The sequence below is a fragment of the Pituophis catenifer genome, unplaced genomic scaffold (genome assembly GCF_029215685.1).
Source record: "Pituophis catenifer annectens isolate HBS135680 unplaced genomic scaffold, rPitCat1.0.hap2 SCAF_17, whole genome shotgun sequence".
Classification (NCBI taxonomy): domain Eukaryota; kingdom Metazoa; phylum Chordata; class Lepidosauria; order Squamata; family Colubridae; genus Pituophis; species Pituophis catenifer.
In genome coordinates this window covers 10,596,099-10,614,561 of record NW_027256897.1, presented here as the reverse complement: position 1 = coordinate 10,614,561, position 18,463 = coordinate 10,596,099, and the positions used below count along the sequence as shown (strand labels likewise).

General features: G+C 45.5%; 1 protein-coding gene across 1 annotated transcript in view; it reads left to right on the top strand.

The window, feature by feature from the left end:
• LHX2 (LIM homeobox 2) overlaps positions 1-15,950 on the top strand; it is a 20,164-nt gene extending 4,214 nt beyond the window's left edge. The window contains exons 2-3 of the mRNA XM_070955908.1: positions 1,497-1,702; positions 15,663-15,950. Coding sequence (XP_070812009.1) covers positions 1,497-1,702; positions 15,663-15,950 — 494 coding nt within the window. The remainder of the gene's footprint in view (positions 1-1,496; positions 1,703-15,662) is intronic.
• Positions 15,951-18,463: the final 2,513 nt, after the last annotated feature.

Here is an 18,463-nt window from a genome sequence, read left to right as displayed (position 1 = left end):
CTTCCGCACGACAACAACACGGTGAGGTGGGATGGACTGAGAGAGAGGGACCGGTCCAAAGTCACCAAGCTGGCTTTCTTGCTTAAGGCAGGACTAGAACTCACAACCTCCTGGTGATTGGCCCAAAGTCATTCACCTGGCTTTCTTACCTAGGGCGGGACTAGAACTCACAACCTCCTGGTGATTGGCCCAAAATCATTCACCTGGGTTTCTTATCTAGGGCGGGACTAGAACTCACAACCTCCTGGTGATTGGCCCAAAATCATTCACCTGGGTTTCTTATCTAGGGCGGGACTAGAACTCACAACCTCCTGGTGATTGGCCCAAAATCATTCACCTGGCTTTTTTACCTAAGGCGGGACTAGAACTCACAATCTCCTGGTGATTGGCCCAAAGTTACCCACCTGGCTTTCTTACCTAAGGTGGGACTAGAACTCACAACCTCCTGGTGATTGGCCCAAAATCATTCACCTGGGTTTCTTATTTAGGGCGGGACTAGAACTCACAACCTCCTGGTGATTGGCCCAAAATCACCCACCTGGCTTTCTTGCTCTAAGGCAAGACTAGAACTCACTTCTGGGCTGGGTGCTGAGTGGTGCCATGGATGGCTGCGCCCAAATATTTTCCTGATATCTCCCTTGGTTGTTGAGGGGGAGGAGGATATTCTGCGAGCCCAGACAGGGGGTCTTTCCCCTGGACGGTGTGCTGACCAGAGTTGGTATTTTTTTTTTTTTAATTTGATTTATATTATAACATATAGTGATACAATCGGTACATTTTCGGTTCATTGGTGCAATTATATACATATATACATCTACATGCATTATTGCTTGTCTTTTGTTGATATTGTTTCTTGAAGCTAGATTTAATTTCAAAACACTTATTTTTTTTTTTAATTTGATTTATATGCCGCCCTTCTCCGGAGACTCAGGGAGGCTTACAATGCGCTAAGCAATAGCCTTCATCCTTTTTGTATATTTATAAAAAGTCAGCTTATTGCCCCCACAAACTGGGTCCTCATTTTACCTACCTTAGAAAGGATGGAAGGCTGAGTCAACCTTGAGCCTGGCGAGATTCGAACCTGCAGTAATTTCAGGCAGCTGGTCTTAATAACAGGGTGCTTTAGACCACTGTACTACCAAGGCTCCTTACCTTAGGAGGTAATTGCCTTAGGAGGCAATTACCAAGGTATTCCCTTACCTTCCCTCCCAGTTCGCAAATGTGAGCGTACACGCTTGCTTCACTCGCACACGCCACCTCCACGCATGCACGCCGCCCTCCACCCATGTGCTGTGCTCGCGTGTGTGGCTTTCACGCTGCCATCCACCCATGTGCTGTGCTCGCGTGCGTGGCTTGCATACATGTGCGCAGCTTCACAATGTGCCTAAATCGGGGCCCGTCTGCGATTTCCGCTACCGGTTCGGGCGAATTGGTACGAACTGGCTGAATGCCACCTCGGGTGCTAACTCTCTCTTCTCCGCCTTGGTGCCCCCTAGCCCTGAGTTGCAATGAGAACGACGGGAGCCCCCTGGATCGAGACCAGCATTACCCCAGCAATCAAAAGACCAAACGCATGAGGACTTCCTTCAAACACCACCAGCTGCGGACAATGAAATCCTATTTTGCAATTAACCACAATCCGGATGCCAAGGACTTGAAGCAGCTCGCGCAAAAAACGGGATTAACCAAAAGAGTGCTCCAGGTAAGTGGGTTGTTTTTTTTTTAGGGACTCAAACGGAGCAGGGGCCTTTGGCCAGAGCTTGCAGGTGTCCCCCCTGCTCGCAGGTACGATTCCCACCAAGCTGCCTGCTGTGATTCTCAACTCCCGTAGGGTAAACTTCAATTCCCGGAATTCCACGCTTGGCTTGGAGAATTCTGAGAGTTGGAGAGAAGTCCCAACCAAATTTGTCTTCTGCTCTCAGCCGAGGAGGATGGACAGGGGGGATATGATGGAAATATTGGCCTTGAGCTATCTCTGTCTCACCTGTCCAACGTTGGAGGGGGAAACAGCCATTGTCCTCACGGATACGATGAGCAAATGGGTCGGTCTTTAGATCGATCAACTCTCCTCTGTTGTGGTCTCGAAGGCTGCACATTGCAAAATAGTTTTGTTGTTTTTGGAAAGCTAAGGATTTCCTTAATGCAATGTTAACAGCATAAGATAGATAGGTAGAAATCTTTATTGGCCGAACGTGATTGGACACACACAAGGAATTTGTCTTTGGCGCATCTGCTCTCAGCAAGCGTGGGTTCTACTTACCTTTACTACCTGTTCGCAACGGGAGCTTCTGTGCATGCCCAGATCGCCCATTATGACGTCAGGGCAGGTGGGCGGAGCTTCCCGCCACTTTTACAACCGGTTCTAAAGAACCGGACAGAACCGGGAGCAACCCACCGCTGGCTCTCAGTGTACATAAAAAGACAAGATACATGCGTCAAGAATCATACGGTACAACACTTAATGATAGCCATAGGGTGCAAATAAGCAATCGAATCATACTAGGAGACCATCAATATAAATCATAAGGATACCAGCAACAAGGTTACAGTCATGCAGTCATAAGTGGGAGGAGATGGGAGATAGGAACGATGAGAAGATTAATAGTAATAGTAATGCAGTCTTAGTGAATAGTTTGACAGTGTTAAGGGAATTATTTGTTTAGCAGAGTGATGGCGTTCGGGGAAAAAACTGTCCTTGTGTCTAGTTGTTCTGGTGTGCAGTGCTCTATAGCGTCGTTTTGAGGGTAGGAGTTGAAACAATTTATGTCCAGGATGCGAGGGGTCTGTAGATATTTTTCCAGCCCTCTTTTTGACTCGTGCAGTAGATAGGTCCTTCATGGAAGGCAGGTTGGTAGCCATGGTTTTTTCTGCAGTTCTAATAACTTCCTGAGTTGGAAGAGAGCTTGGAGATCTTCTAGTCCACCCCATTTCTCAGGCAGGAAACCCTATCATCATCTTCTCCTCTTCTGGTGAACACCCAACAGCTTTGGCCTCTGACTAACATCAGAAGGGGTGTGTATCTACGTTACACACATTTTTCAGAACCAAGATTAAACGGGTTACATCCGCCCGTTGCACTGAGCTCTGGTTCATTAAACTGCGACTTGCTGAATGGCTTTTCGTAGCTGAATTCACGTGGTGGATGGTTCAAGCATGGTTTATATAAGTTAGATGGCAGTTTGTTTAGTCTGGGCCAGGGGTCAGCAACCTGCAGCTCCGGAGCCACATGTGGCTCTTTGGGCCCTCTGCTGTGGCTCCCTGTCAGGTGATCCCACCACTGGCTGGCCCCGCCCCTCGCCCTCCCCTCCCAGTCATTCCTCACCTGGCCTGAGAAGGTAAGGGCGACGGCGGGGGATGGAGAAGCAGCCAGGGCAGAGACAGGGAGATACAGAGAGAGAGGGAGAGAGAGAGAGAGAGAGATATGTCAAAAGGATTTTGTGGTTTCCCGGTGTTTTTTAACAACTGGTTCTCTGCTCTAATGACCGGCTGGGTAGGTGTGGCTAGGGGGGGAGGTCATGTGACTGGCGGAAGTGAGTGACATCGAGTTGGCCACGCCCACCCAGGTTTTGTGGCTCCCGGTGTTTTCTTTTCTGTGGGAAACGGGTCCAAATGGCTCTTTGAGTATTTAAGGTTGCAGATCCCTGGTGTCGGCTTAGCAGATTCCCTGAACCTAGCTAGTCACGGTGGTTTATAAATCAGGATTTAGTGTTAACCTGAATGCCAGCAGATGCGGCTTGCTGGACAAAGCTACGGGTGAACCAACTTCCCGTTGAACGTGAAAACTGGTCATGAAATGATCAGCTGGCCTGAGACTGCTCTTTTAAAAAGAAGCACGAAAGAAACTCGCGGATTTGTAGGATTGTTCCAAGTTTGTTCCAGAAAAGAGGACAAAAAAACAACAACAACAACACCCAAACAATTGATTTAAATTTAATTTTAATTGGGCATCAGGAAGAACTTTCGGCAGTGAAAAGCTGCCCCAACAGTGGAGTAAACGACCTGGAGAAAAAGAGAAAAACATTGCTGGAGATGTTGAAATAGGAGTTCTTTTCGGAGGTCCTGTGACTGGTTTTGTCTAGTTTTGGGGGGGTGTTTGTTGATGGAAACGATGAAGTTGTCCAGGAACAAGGAACCACTGGACATTAAACCAGACGGATATACAGTAGACTCTCTGGTCACGACCATAATTCATTCCATAACTGCATATCGGACATAAATACAATCGAGAGAGTCCAGAGCTATTTTACGAGAAGAGTCCTCCATTCCTCTAACCCAGGAGTCAGCAACCTGCGGCTCCGGAGCCGCATGTGGCTCTTTCGTCCCCCTGCTGTGGCTCCCTGTTGGCTGAACACCACTGGCTGGCCCCGCCCCTCACCCTCCCCTCCCAGTCACTCATCGCCTGGCCTAAGAAGGTAAGGGTGATAGCGGGGGATGGAGACTCATTCCTTATTCCAGAATGGGAGCGAAGCGCCCCTCTTTTAGCCAGGTTTTTCCTACGTAACCAAGATTTTTCTGCAGCCCTAGCTCAGTGGAGTCACATCCACTGGAGTCTCTCACTAGGCAGCATAGGGCCTGCTGGCTGCCAGAAGAAAAAAGCCCAGAATCGAGTGGATGTGACTCCACTGAGCTAGGGCTGCAGAAAAATCTTGGTTACGTAGGAAAAACCTGGCTAAAAGAAAAACACACATAAAACCTACGAAAAGTAAGAATATATATATATATATATATATATATATATATATATATATATATATGTATATGTATATGTATATGTATATGTATATGTATATGTATATGTATATGTATATGTATATGTATATGTATATGTATATATATATATGTTTTCTGAGGTTTTCGCGGGTGTTTGTATGTAGGTCTTTGGTTATTCGGGTTTTCTCCCGCGTAAAATTGGAGGTTTCTTGGCAACGTTTCGACGAAGTCTCATTCGTCATCTTCAGGCTGGTGTTTTCGCCTTTGTGCTCGGTGGTCATGTGACCATGTGCCAATTCAATGTCACTGACGTCGATGGGCACTTCACCTTACTGTTACAATGTAATAAGGGTTAAACCAGAGAGGCAGTTTCTGTAAGCAGGGCAATAAAGATTAGGCTAGAAACACCAGCAGAATGTTTCCTTCCTGCCTTCCTTACAGGATTAGCTCTGTAAAATGGAAAAAACCAAAATAAGATTTCTTCCAACAACTGGTTCTCTGAACTGCTTAGAAAGTTAACAACCGGTTCTCCCGAATAGGTGCGAACTGGCTGAATCCCACCACTGACCTTCACCCCATTCCTAAGAGGTCTGTAAGGGGGCGTGCATAAGCGCACCGGCGTGCCTACCGTCCCTGTCCTAATATTCCTTTTTACTTACTCTTTTCATCTATTCAAATTATGTTTTACCTGTTATCTGATATATGCTTGACAAATAAATTTAAGATTATGATTATGATTAACTTCGGCCACAAACCGATTTGGTCCTGACCAGGGGCGGGTTCCAAATCCCATCGCTACCAGTTTGCTCGGGGTGTGCGCATGCTTGCAGCGCTTCTGCGCATGCGCAGAAGCTTCGGGAAAGGTGGGCGGAGCCTCCTACCACCGCCGCTACCAGTTCGCCTGATCCAGTGCGAACCCATAGCAACCCACCACTGGTCGTGACCCGAACCTAATTTTGGAAATTTGGCGCTTACAAAACAAAACAAAATGGTGTGGAAGGGGAAATCGGCTGCGGGGGAAAAAAATGTGAATTTTTTGGTCAGAACCTGGTTTGGTTGTGGTCAGAAGCATTCGTGATCAGAGGTTCTACTGTAGTCTGTTGAATTCTGAAACGTTTTGATGATCATCATCTGACCAACGATGGTGAATCCCGGAAAGATGAGAACCTCAAAACCTTAACGGTGGCGGAGAAGTTGGGATGTTACCCCATGGCTTCTCCAAGTGATAATTTTGGAGACAAATAGTCTTGCCACCTTGGCCAAGAAGTCCCTCAAAGACAAAGATTTCCAAATCCATTCTGAATTTTCCACCAGCTTTAACCTTTGTTGTTGTTGTTGTTGGTTGCGAAGTCGTGTCCGACCCATCATGATCCCATGGACCACGTTCCTCCAGGCCTTCCTGTCCTCTACCATCCTCTGGAGTCCAATTTAAGGTCACGCCGACTGCTTCAGTGACTCCATCTAGCCACCTCGTTCTCTGCCGTCCCCTTCTTCTTTTGCCCTCCATCGTTCCCAGCATTAGGCTCTTCTCCGGGGAGTCCTTCCTTCTCATTAGGTGGCCAAAGGATCTGAGTTTCCTCTTCAGGATCTGGCCTTCTAAAGAGCAGTCGGGGTTGATCTCCTCTAGGACTGACCAGTTAGATGGCCTTGCAGGCCTTGTTGTAGGCTGGGTTCCCATCGTATCTCAACCAGGGAAAGTTTGTGGCTTAGAACTTCACTCGGGGTATGTGTGTGTAGAGACCTTCTGTGGCAGAGTCCACAGCTTCCTCTTTCTCTCTCTCTCTCTCCCTCTCTCTCTCTCTCTCTCTCTCTCTCTCTCTCTCTCTCCACCTACCTACCTACCTACAAACCTCTCTCTCTCTCTTATTTATCTATCTACCTGTCTGTCTGTCTGTCTCTCTCTCTCTCTCTCTCTCTATCATCTCTATCTATCTATCTATCTATCTATCTATCTATCTATCTATCTATCTATCTCTATCATCTATCTTGTTAAAGTGTTCAGTTTTGGAGATAGTTCTGGTCTTTTTAAAGTCAATATCATGTCCTGTGGCTTTGAGGTGTTGGACCTCAAAGAACAGCAACACAGCTCACCAGCTCAAATCCCCCTGCTACTCAGACTAACCCGAGCACAACCAAGCTCCCACCCAAACAGAACACACACCCATCCAATCAGAGCACAGCCAACCCCCCATCTAATCAGTTCACACCCCCACTGGCAGTTAAAAGGAAGAAACAGCTGCGATCACACACATTGCTCCTAGAAGCACGAAGCCGAAAACACCAGCCTGAAGATGACGAATGAGACTTCGTCGAAACGTTGCCAAGACACCTCCAATCTTACGCGGGAGAAAACCCGAATAACCAAAGACCTACATATCTATCTATCTATCTATCTATCTATCTATCTATCTATCTATCTATCTATCTATCTATCATCTATCTATCATTTATCTATCTACCTGTTTGTCTGTCTATCTCTCTCTCTCTCTTTATCATCTATCTATCTATCTATCTATCTATCTATCTATCTATCTATCATCTATCTATCTATCTATCTCCATTTTATTTGTAGTTTTCCTTTAACATCATACATATTTTGTGGACAGCGTATTGACTGGGTCAATATCCTTTTTACAAAATGCTAACAGTAATAATACCATTAAATACACATAATCCTAATCTTCCAACTTCCACAATACCGTTCTCTCTTTATGGTTCTTTATCACTTTTTCCAGAGATTTGTTGAAACATCAATAACATTTCTTTATACAATATGTTTGTTGATCTCTGCTGTATCTTTAATATTTTACTATTTTTAAGAATTACTCAATTCCATCATAATTCTAATATCCTGAATATCTAAAAACACGAATAAAGCCAATTATTAACTAAATTTAATCTGTCCTGGGATTATATGTCAAAGTGCCCAAAATTTCCTCTTTTGTAATACTGGAATCTGGGATCTTTCAAGAACCTGGATTGCGGGAGATCTTGGCTTTCTCTGTAAGGTACATTACTGAAGGAAGTGGCCCTGGTCATCGATCAGATGGCTTTAGAAAGCAATATTTCTTGGACCAGCTTTCCCCGCCCTCCTTCGGTCAGTCCCTAGTCAACTCACAACTGGACTACTGCAATGCACTCTACATGGGGCAGCCCTTGAAGAGCACTCTGGCCCAGAGTGTGGCAGTGGGGGTAGTTTTGGGGGCCCCTGTAACACCACTGCTCTGCGAGCTGCATCGGTTACCAGTCTGCTTCTGGGTTAAATTCAAGAGGTTGGGGATCCCCTTTAAAGCCCTTCCTCCCTCCAAGCTACTTGAGGGACCGTGTCACCCCACTGGGATTGGCCGATCCCTTTGGCGCCAGCAGAGGAGACACAATGAGGGTCCCGTCAGCCTGATTTTTCCAGCCGGCAGGGTCCAGGAAGAGGGCCTTCTCTGCTGTGGCTCCTTCTGGTGAGATGTTCCCTTGGGAACATCTCACCAGTGAGGTTGGCTCCAACCCTCCTATCCTTTCGTCAGGGCCTAAAGACCCAGTTCTGCCAGTCAGCTTGGGACCCCAGTGGGGGATCAACGCAATGGAGGGGGTGAAGTAATAACAGACCCCATCTTCCTCCCTACCCCCGCCCTCCCCACGTCGTTGGTTTTTAACTTTTGATGTTTTAGCTGATACGTAACTCTAAGCCACCCAGAGTTACCATACAGTAAGATGGGGGAAAAATAGATTAGAGAGAGAGAGAGATAGCAGATAGATAAATAGATGATAGATAAATAGATAGAGAGAGATTAGAGAGAGAGAGAGAGAGAGAGAGCAGATAGATAGATAGAGATAGAGAGAGAGAGAGAGATAAATAGACATAGAGAAAGATAGATAGAGATAGAGATAGAGATAGAGATAGAGATAGAGATAGAGATAGAGATAGAGATAGAAAGAGATAGATAGAGGTTGAGAGAGATAAATAGACAGAGAGAGAGAGAGAGAGGGAGGGAGAGAGCAGATAAATAGATAGATAGAGATAGATAAAGATAGAGAGATAAATAGACATAGATAGAGATAGATAGAGATAGAGAGAGAGATAAATAGACATAGAGAAAGATAGATAGAGATAGAAATAGATAGAGATAGATAGAGATTGATAGAGAGATAAATAGACATAGAGAGAGAGAGAGAGGGAGAGAGGGAGAGAGCAGATAGAGATAGAGAGAGAGAGAGAGAGAGAGAGAGCAGATAGATAGATAGAGAGAGAGAGAGAGAGATAAATAGACATAGAGAAAGATAGATAGAGATAGAGATAGAGATAGAAAGAGATAGATAGAGGTTGAGAGAGATAAATAGACAGAGAGAGAGAGAGAGGGAGGGAGAGAGCAGATAGATAGATAGATAGATAGAGATAGATAAAGATAGAGAGATAAATAGACATAGATAGAGATAGAGAGAGATAGAGAGAGAGATAAATAGACATAGAGAAAGATAGATAGAGATAGAAATAGATAGAGATAGAGATTGATAGAGAGATAAATAGACATAGAGAGAGAGAGGGGGGGAGAGAGGGAGAGAGCAGATAGAGATAGAGAGAGATAGAGAGAGAGAGAGAGAGATAAATAGACATAGAGAAAGATAGATAGAGATAGATAGAGATAGATAAAGATAGAGAGATAGAGATAGATAGAGATTGATAGAGAGATAAATAGACATAGAGAGAGAGAGAGAGAGAGAGAGAGAGAGAGCAGATAGATAGAGATAGATAGAGATAGATTGATAGAGATAGATATATAGATAGAGAGAGAGAGAGAGAGAGAGAGAGAGGGACAACTGCAAGAAGGGGCTGCTGTCATGGCTACCGATCTCCTCCAGTGTTGGAAGTATGGTATGTGTGCTTCTAAGCAAAACGGGAAAGGTGTCCACGCCAGACTCCATATTTCTATTGACTATCCCTCTTTGTTGTTCAGGAGGAGATGCCTTGTGAGTTGCCGTCCCAGTTCTCCTCTCCTGCTTCCACGTTCTCGGGTCTCTGATAGACATCAGCTCAACATATCTATGGCGGAAGAGCCGCCATTGCTAAATGTTTGTCCGCCAGGCTGAGGTTGAACAAATAGCAGCACCAGCTGGAGGTTGGGGATCTGGTCGGCCTGAAATATTATATTTATATTATATTTCAGTGTTGGAATATTTTTAAGGGCTTCTGTGGCTGGACTTCCGGGAGGCCAATAGCATCTGGACGAGGCTATCAGGAAGTCCAGTGGCTATAATCGGCTGCAAACTTTTTTTCACTGTGTGTTTGGCAGGGAACGTTTGCGTGCAACAGTGGATATACAGACAAGCTTTTTATGAGTTGTTGTTGTTGTTAGTTGCAAAGTTGTGTCCGACCCATCGCGACCCCATGGACAACGTTCCTCCAGGCCTTCCTGTCCTCTGCCATCCCACGGAGTCCATTTAATCTCACGCCGATTGCTTCAGTGGCTCCATCCCGCCACCTCGTTCTCTGCCATCCCCTTCTTCTTCTTTTGCCCTCCATCGTTCCCAGCATTAGGCTCTTCTCCAGGGAGTCCTTCCTTCTCATTAGGTGGCCAAAGGATTTGAGTTTCATCTTCAGGATCTGGCCTTCTAAAGAGCAGTCAGGGTTGATCTCCTCTAGGACTGACCGGTTCGATCGCCTTGCAGTCCAAGGGACTCGCAGGAGTCCCTTGGATCTATCTATCTATCTATCTATCTATCTATCTATCTATCTATCTATCTATCTATCTATCTATCTATTGTTGTTGTTAGTTGCAAAGTTGTGTCCATCCCATCACGACCCCATGGACAACGTTTCTCCAGGCCTTCCTGTCCTCTGCCATCCCACGGAGTCCATTTAATCTCACGCCGACTGCTTCAGTGACTCCATCCAGCCACCTCCTTCTCTGCCGTCCCCTTCTTCTTTTGCCCTCCATCGTTCCCAGCATTAGGCTCTTCTCCAGGGAGTCCTTCCTTCTCATTAGGTATCCAAAGCATTTGAGTTTCACCTTCAGGATCTGGCCTTCTAAAGAGCAGTCAGGGTTGATCTCCTCTAGGACTGCCCGGTTGGATCGCCTTGCAGTTCAAGGGACTCGCAGGAGTCTTCTCCAGCACCAGAGTTCAAAGGCCTCAACTCTTTGGCACTCAGCCTTCCTTAGGGTCCAACTCAGTGGTGAAATCCAATTTTTTTTACTACTGGTTCTGTGGGCGTGTCTTGGTGGGCATGTTTTGGTGGGCGTGGCAGGGGAAGGATATTGCAAAATCTCCATTCCCACCCCACTCGGGGGCCACCCAAAGGTGGTATTTGCCGGTTTAATTTAATTTAATTTAATTAATTCAAATTATATGCCGCCCCTCTCCGAAGACTCAGGGCGGCTCACATTTTTAAAAATCATTATAAAAAACATTTAAACATTAAAAACATTAAAAACTCATTCACGCCATTCACGGCCGGATCTCGCCAGATCACAAGAGCGAGATCAACGTCCCCAGGCCTGCCGGAAAAGCCAGGTCTTCACCGTTCTCTCTCACTGTTCAAAATTTCTGCTACCGGTTCTCCAGAACCTGTCCGAATCTGCTGGATTTCACCTCTAGCCCAACTTTCACAGCCATCATTGTAACTGGGAAAACCATCACCTTCACTATACGCACTTTTATTGACAAGGTGATTTCTCTGCTTTTCAGTATGCTGTCTAACTTCGCTATAGCTTTCCTCCCCAGGAGCAAGCGTCTTTTAATTTCTTGGCTGCAGTCCCCATCTGCAGTGACCTTGGAGCCCAGGAAGATAAAATCTGTCACTACCTCCATTTCTTCCCCATCTATTTGCCAGGAATTGAGAGAGCCGGATGCCATGATCTTCGTTTTATGGGTTACGGTTTCCTAATTTTTATTTCATCATTCCAGATCTGGCACCTCACTTTGCAAAGGGGCACCTGGAAGAAATACGATCTAACCATGCCAAGCCCGTTTGCAAAATGCAGACTTCTGCCTTTAACGCCTTCCCCCGTTAACTGCTTTGTTTCCCTGCCTCAGTTTCTCCCTGAGGAATAATGTAGTCGTGCATGAGATTTCCCTCTTGCAAGAAAAAAAAAGAGAGGGTTGTTGTTCCTTTAAGAAACGAATGCACGATTCTGCTTCTTCCCCACCCAAAGAAATGACAAGTTTGCATTGCACTTGTTGCTGGAAAGATTATGCAACTCAAAAGAAGATTGTTTTATGGGACTGATTCTCTGCTTCCTTGTACAAAATGGTGAAAACCTTTTGGGAAAAGTGTATTTTTGAGGTTTGATGGCTAATAACACCACTTTTTTTGGGGGAATTTCAAGATAATCCTATTCCGCTGCTGGAATGGCCTGGGAATAGCCCAGACCTTCACCCAATGGAAAATCTATGGATTTTCTGACTAAAGAAACTGGTTAGTCAGAAGCGACCCAGCAATAAAACCCAGTTAATAGAAGCCATCATTCAATCTGGGTTTCACATTAGAACAGCTGCAGAACTAAAAGACTTGGTTCACTCCATGGGAAGACGTTGTAAGGCCGTCATTCATGCTAAAGGTTACCCAACTACATATTAACTGACATGGGGATAATTTTTGTATATCTCGTTTTTTCTACGTGTTTCCCTTTTGTACTGTAACTGCTATTCTAATAGCAAATCCTTCCTGAAAGTTATTGCATTACATTCTTGATTAAATGATCTTTCCATTGATATATAATTTGATGGTACTACTCCAGAGGTGGGTTTCAGCAGGTTCTGACCAGTTCTGGAGAACCAGTAGCAGAAATTTTGAGTAGTTCGGAGAACCGGTAGTAAAAATTCTGACTGGCCCCGCCCCCATCTACTGTCTGCCTCCCGAGTCCCAGCTGATCGGGAGGAAATGGGGATTTTGCAGTAACCTTCCCCTGGAGTGGGGAGGGAATGGAGATTTTGCAGCATCCTTCCCCTGGAGTGGGGTGGAAATGGGGATTTTACAGTATCCTTCCCCTGGAGTGGGGAGGGAATGGAAACTTTGCAGTATCCTTCCCCTGGAGTGCGGAGGGAATGGAGATTTTGCCCTATTCTTCCCCTGGAGTGGGGTGGGAATGGGGATTTTATAGTATCCTTCCCCTGGAGTGGGGAGGGAATGGAGACTTTGCAGTATCCTTCCCCTGGATTGGGGAGGGAATGGAGACTTTGCAGTATCCTTCCCCTCTCACACCCACCAAGCCACATCCACAGAGCTGATAGTAAAAATTTTTGAAACCCACCACTGTACTACTCCAAAAAAAAAAAAAGTGGTGTTAGTAGCTAGTTTTAGAAAATACACTTTTCCCAAAAGGTTTCCACAATTTTGACCACTACTGTAATTCACTTCCGAATTCACTTTTCTACTGTGAAGAAAATCTAGAAAGAACGTATGATAGCCCCTTTTTCTGATGTTGAAAAAAAAAAAAGTATGAAAAATCACTTTTTTTCCCCTGCCTTAACAACATTCTCGGCCGACCTACCGTGTCATCCTGCTGGGAAAAAAAAGGGGGGCATTTTCTGAAGCCAAGAATTCATTCATCCCTAAAATGGTTTTATTCTACTTTGGCAGATGGCCTGGAAAATTGAAAAACCTGTTGTAATTTCCACGTAGACATCAAGTTAAAGCAGAATTTTTTTTTTTTCTTCTTCTTCTGTTTCAATTCCTTCCTGCCTGAATCACATACAGGCAGTCCTTGACTTACAATGTTTCATTTAGCGACCGTTTGAAGTTGCAACGGCACGGGAAAAAATGGTCATTGACGACCGTTTTTCACACTTACAACCCATAGTTCGTGGGATCAAAATTCAGATGCTTGGCAACTGACTTGTATTTATGACGGTTTGCAGCATCCTGGGGTCACATGATCCTCCTTTTGTGACCTTCCGACAAGCAATGCCGATGGGGGCGCGGGGAGCAGGATCCACTTAACGACCATGTTTGTTTAACGCATTGTAAGCCTCCCTGAGTCTCCGGAGAAGGGCGGCATATAAATCAAATTTAAAAAAAAAGAAAAGAAAGAGAAAGAAAGAGAAAGAAGGAAGGAAGGAAGGAAGGAAGGAAGGAAGGAAGGAAGGAAAGAAAGAAAGAAAGAAAGAAAGAAAGAAAGAAAGAAAGAAAGAAAAGCTGACTTTGTATAAAATATACAAAAAGGATGAAGGCTATTGCTTAACGCATTGTAAGCCGCCCTGAGTCTCCGGAGAAGGGCGGCATATAAATCGAACCAATAAATAAATAAATAAATGTTACTAATTTAACAACTGTGGTGATTCACTTAACAATTGTGGCAAGCAGGGTCGTGAAACAAAGCAAACTCCCTTAACAAGTGTCTCGCTTAGCAACGGAAATTTTAGGTTCAGTTGTGGTCGTAAGTTACGGACTACCTGTATTTATTTTAAAATATCCTTATTTTGGAGCAGGTGAATGCCTTATGGAGAAGCGCTGAGGATGCAACTCCGAGAGTTTCTATTATTAATAATCACATTTAATTGGATCCATTGCCTCGCATTCCTCTGAGCTGCTCCAGATGTTTAATATGATTCTTTCTCTCTCCCCTCCCCCCCGTGTTATTATTTTAAAAGTATTAATAATTTATCTTCGCATGTAAGGCTGGCAGCTCTTCCGAAACGATCTGACGCCTGATCTAAAGGCAGTCATAAAAATAAATATTAATATTTAAATATCGACAAACAAGCGCAACAAGAAGGAGAGGAAACATTTTTGCTTGGGTGACATCTGGTGGCTATTTCCCTTTGGTTATCTCACACATACCCCACCCCACCCCCCAAAATACTCTGTTTTCCCAAAAATATCACCTACTCAGAAAGTAAGTCGTAGCTTGATTTTTACACGTGTGCCCAATATAAGCCCTACTCCCAAAATAAACCCTAATTAAGATCCCACTTACTCCAGAGTGCACGGGTAAAATTGCGTTTATTCATTTGTTCTTTCCTCCCTTCCTCCCTTCCTTCACATTCCCATCTCCTTCCTTCCTTCCCTCCTTCTCTCCTTCCCTCCTTCTCCTTACCATCTCTTTCCTTCCTTCCTTCCTTCCTTCCTTCCTTCCTTCCTTCCTTCCTTCCTTCCCTCTTATTCCCATCTCCTTCCTTCCTTCTTTCCCACCTTCTCATTCCCATCTCCTTCCTTTCTTCCTTCCTTCTTTCCCATCTTCTCATTCCCATCTCCTTCCTTCCTTCCTTCCTTCCTTCCTTCCTTCCTTCCTTCCTTCCCTCTTATTCCCATCTCCTTCCTTCCCTCCTTCTCTCCTTCTCCCTTTCCCACCTTCTCATTCCCATCTCCTTCCTTTCTTCCTTCCTTCTTTCCCATCTTCTCATTCCCATCTCCTTCCTTCCTTCCTTCCTTCCTTCCTTCCTTCCTTCCTTCCTTCCTTCCCTCTTATTCCCATCTCCTTCCTTCCCTCCTTCTCTCCTTCTCCCCTTCCCACCTTCTCATTCCCATCTCCTTCCTTCCTTCTTTCCCACCTTCTCATTCCCATCTCCTTCCTTTCTTCCTTCCTTCTTTCCCATCTTCTCATTCCCATCTCCTTCCTTCCTTCCTTCCTTCCTTCCTTCCTTCCTTCCTTCCTTCCTTCCTTCCTTCCCTCTTATTCCCATCTCCTTCCTTCCCTCCTTCTCTCCTTCTCCCCTTCCCACCTTCTCATTCCCATCTCCTTCCTTCCCTCATTCCCATCTCCTTCCTTCCTTCCTTCTTTCCCTCCTTCTCACCTTCCCTCCTTCCTTCCCTGCTTCTCCCTCTTTCCTTCCTTCTTTCCTTCCTTCCTTCTTTCCTTGCTTTTTCCCCTCCTTCTCACCTTCCATCCTTCCTTCCCGCTTCTCCCTCCTTCCTTCCTTGCTTCCTTCCTTCTTTCCTTCTTTTCCTCCTTCTCACCTTCCCTCCTTCCTTCCCTGCGTCTCTCTCCCTCCCTCTTTCCTTCCTTCCCATGGAACGGTTCTAGGTCTGGTTCCAGAACGCCCGAGCCAAATTCCGACGGAACCTCTTACGCCAGGAGAACACGGGAGTGGACAAGGCGTCCGATCCGGCCCTCCAGGCGGGCACTCCATCGGGACCAGCTTCGGAGATCTCCAACACCTCCCTGAGCCCCTCCAGGACTCCCACCACCCTCACAGACCTGACGAACCCTAGCATGCCTTCCGTGACCTCGGTCTTGAATTCCGTGTCCGGCAGTTTGGACGTCCACGAATCCCGCAGCCCTTCACAGACGACGCTGACCAACCTTTTCTGATGACCAACTCAATTCCTCACCAATGGGTGTTTCCATTTGAAGGAAGGAAATTATTCTTAGTCAAATTCCAAATGGATTTTTTTTTTTAAAGAAAAACAAAGAAAGAAATAAAACTTGGGACCGATCAAATCCGGCTGGTGTCTGAAAGCTGCCGTGGATTGGAAGAGTGTGAATTGGAATGACAACTGCCCACACAACATTTGTGTCAATGTACAGTTTTATTATGGACTGGGCCAGGGAAATGGCAATTAATTTAAGTTGGCTGAAGCTTGTGTAATTTTTTCAGAGACTGCCACGTGCCTTATTTACTGTCCCATTCCTTTTCTCCTACCCCCCCTGGCTTTTGATTTCTCTCTCTCTCTCTGTATATTTATGACAACGTCCAAGACCACTTTGCAAACTACAAAAAAAAAAAAAAAGAGGGTGTGGGGGAGGGGTGGGAGGGGGCGGTGGGGGGGGAGAGAAGTGAAAATGTTAATACGAGTTTTGCTACTTTAAATTAAGTCCTAAACTTTTCAACTGGTCGTTCTGATATCTTAGAATTGAAAACTCAAAAGAGAAGTGACACGTTTGTTCCGCTATCAAAATTTGTAAAAAAGGAAAGGAAAAAAAAAAATCTAACCAGTAATAAAGCCACTTAACGGAAACTACCTCCACATCAGTTGCCCTTGCAATGAGAGATGAGAGAATCCGGATTTGGGCGAGGAGGAGGAGGAGGAGGAAGAGGGAGAAGAGGAAGAGGTGGAGGTGGAGGGAAAGAGAAGGAGAAGAGGAAGGAATGGTGGAAAGGGGGAGGAGGAGGAGGAGAGGAAGGAACGGTGGAAAGGGAGGAGGAGGAAGAGGAGGAGGAGGAGGAAAAAAAGGAAGAAGTGGAGGGAAGGAGGAGGAGAAGGAAAAGGAGATGAGGAAGAAATGGTGGAAAAAGGAGGAGACGGAGAAGAGGAAGGAATCCTGGAAAGGGGGAGGAGGAGGAGGAGAGGAAGGAACGGTGGAAAGGGGGAGAAGGAGAGGAAGGAATGGTGATAAGGGAGGAGGAAGAAGAGGAGGAGGAGAAGGGGAAGAGGAAGGAATGGTGGAAAAGGAGGAGGAAGAAGAAGAGAAAGGTGGAGGAAGGAGGAGAAGGAGAAGGGGATATGGAAGGAATGGTGGAAAAGGAGAAGGAGGAGAAGAAGGAAGGAATGGTGGAAATGGGGAGAAGGAGAGGAAGGGAGGAGGAGGAGGAAAAGGGAATGAGGAAGAAATGATGGAAAAGGAGGAGGAGACGGAGAAGAGGAAAATGGTGGAAAAGGGGAGGAGGAGGAGGAGAGGAAGGAAGGCAGGCTGGAAAGAGAGGAAGAAGAGAAGGAGAAGAGGAAGGAATGTTAGAAAGGAGGAGGCAGAGAGGAAGGAATGGTGGAAAGGGAGGAGGAGAAGGAGAAAAGGAAGGAATGGTAGAAAGGAAAAAGGAGGAGGGGGAGAAGGAGAAAAGGAAGGAATGGTGGAAAGGGGAGGAGGAGGAGGAGAGGAAGGAATGTTGGAAAGGAGGAAGCAGAGAGGAAGGAACGGTGGAAAGGGAGGAGGAGAAGGAGAAAAGGAAGGAATGGAAAGGGAGGCAGAGGAGGAAAAGAAAGAGGAGAAGGAGGAGGAGACGGAGAAGAGGAAGGAATGGTGGAACATGGGGGGAAGGAGAAAAAGAATGGAGAGACCCTCAAGAACCTTTCTTGGACCTCTCTCCATCACAAGACTGAGAATAAGCTAGGACTTTCCTCCTTTTCCATTTCCCAAACAAAGAGAGATTAATTCTGATGAAATGTTAACCCTTTTTCCAACACCCGAATGCCCTCCATATCACTGGACTACAACTCCCATCAGGCGCAAGGCAAACACCCAAAGCCAAACCTCCTTCCCTCCCTCCCTCCTCAATCCTTTAATACTTTTACTGTAATTCCACAGACGATGTCAAAGATGAGAAGGTCATTTAGGCCAGCTAGGACGTCTTTGGACGTCTCTGCTGGTGGGGAAAAAAGGGGCAGGAATATTTCTAGTTTCCCCCCAAAGAGATCTCTCCAGGTTTTTCTCCTACCTAGTTCCTGATATTTCCAGCTTCATTCTACTTCTTCTGACCCAGAATCTCTACCATGCTGAGTAGATCGAATAGCGATTTTACTACAGGGATATGTTTTGGTTTAGTTTTGTCCCTAAAAATATCCTTGATCAGTAAGTTTCTATGGAATACTCTCCGTTGTCCAGATCAAGGTGCAACTGGACTTACTTTTGGTTCTTTTTTTCTCTTGAAGACGTTTCGCTTCTCACTCTTAGAAGCTTCTTCAGTTCTCATCCAAGAAGCTTCTTCACTCAGAACCTGAAGAAGCTTCTTGGATGAGAAGCGAAATGTCTTCAAGAAAAAAAACAAAAACAAAGAAAGGACCTTTGGGACACTGAGCAGGTCTCTCCTCAAGAGAAGATCGGGTGAAGAAGGTTACAAAAAAAACCTGACCCCAAACTGAAGATTTGGCCAATGTAAGCGGATCAGA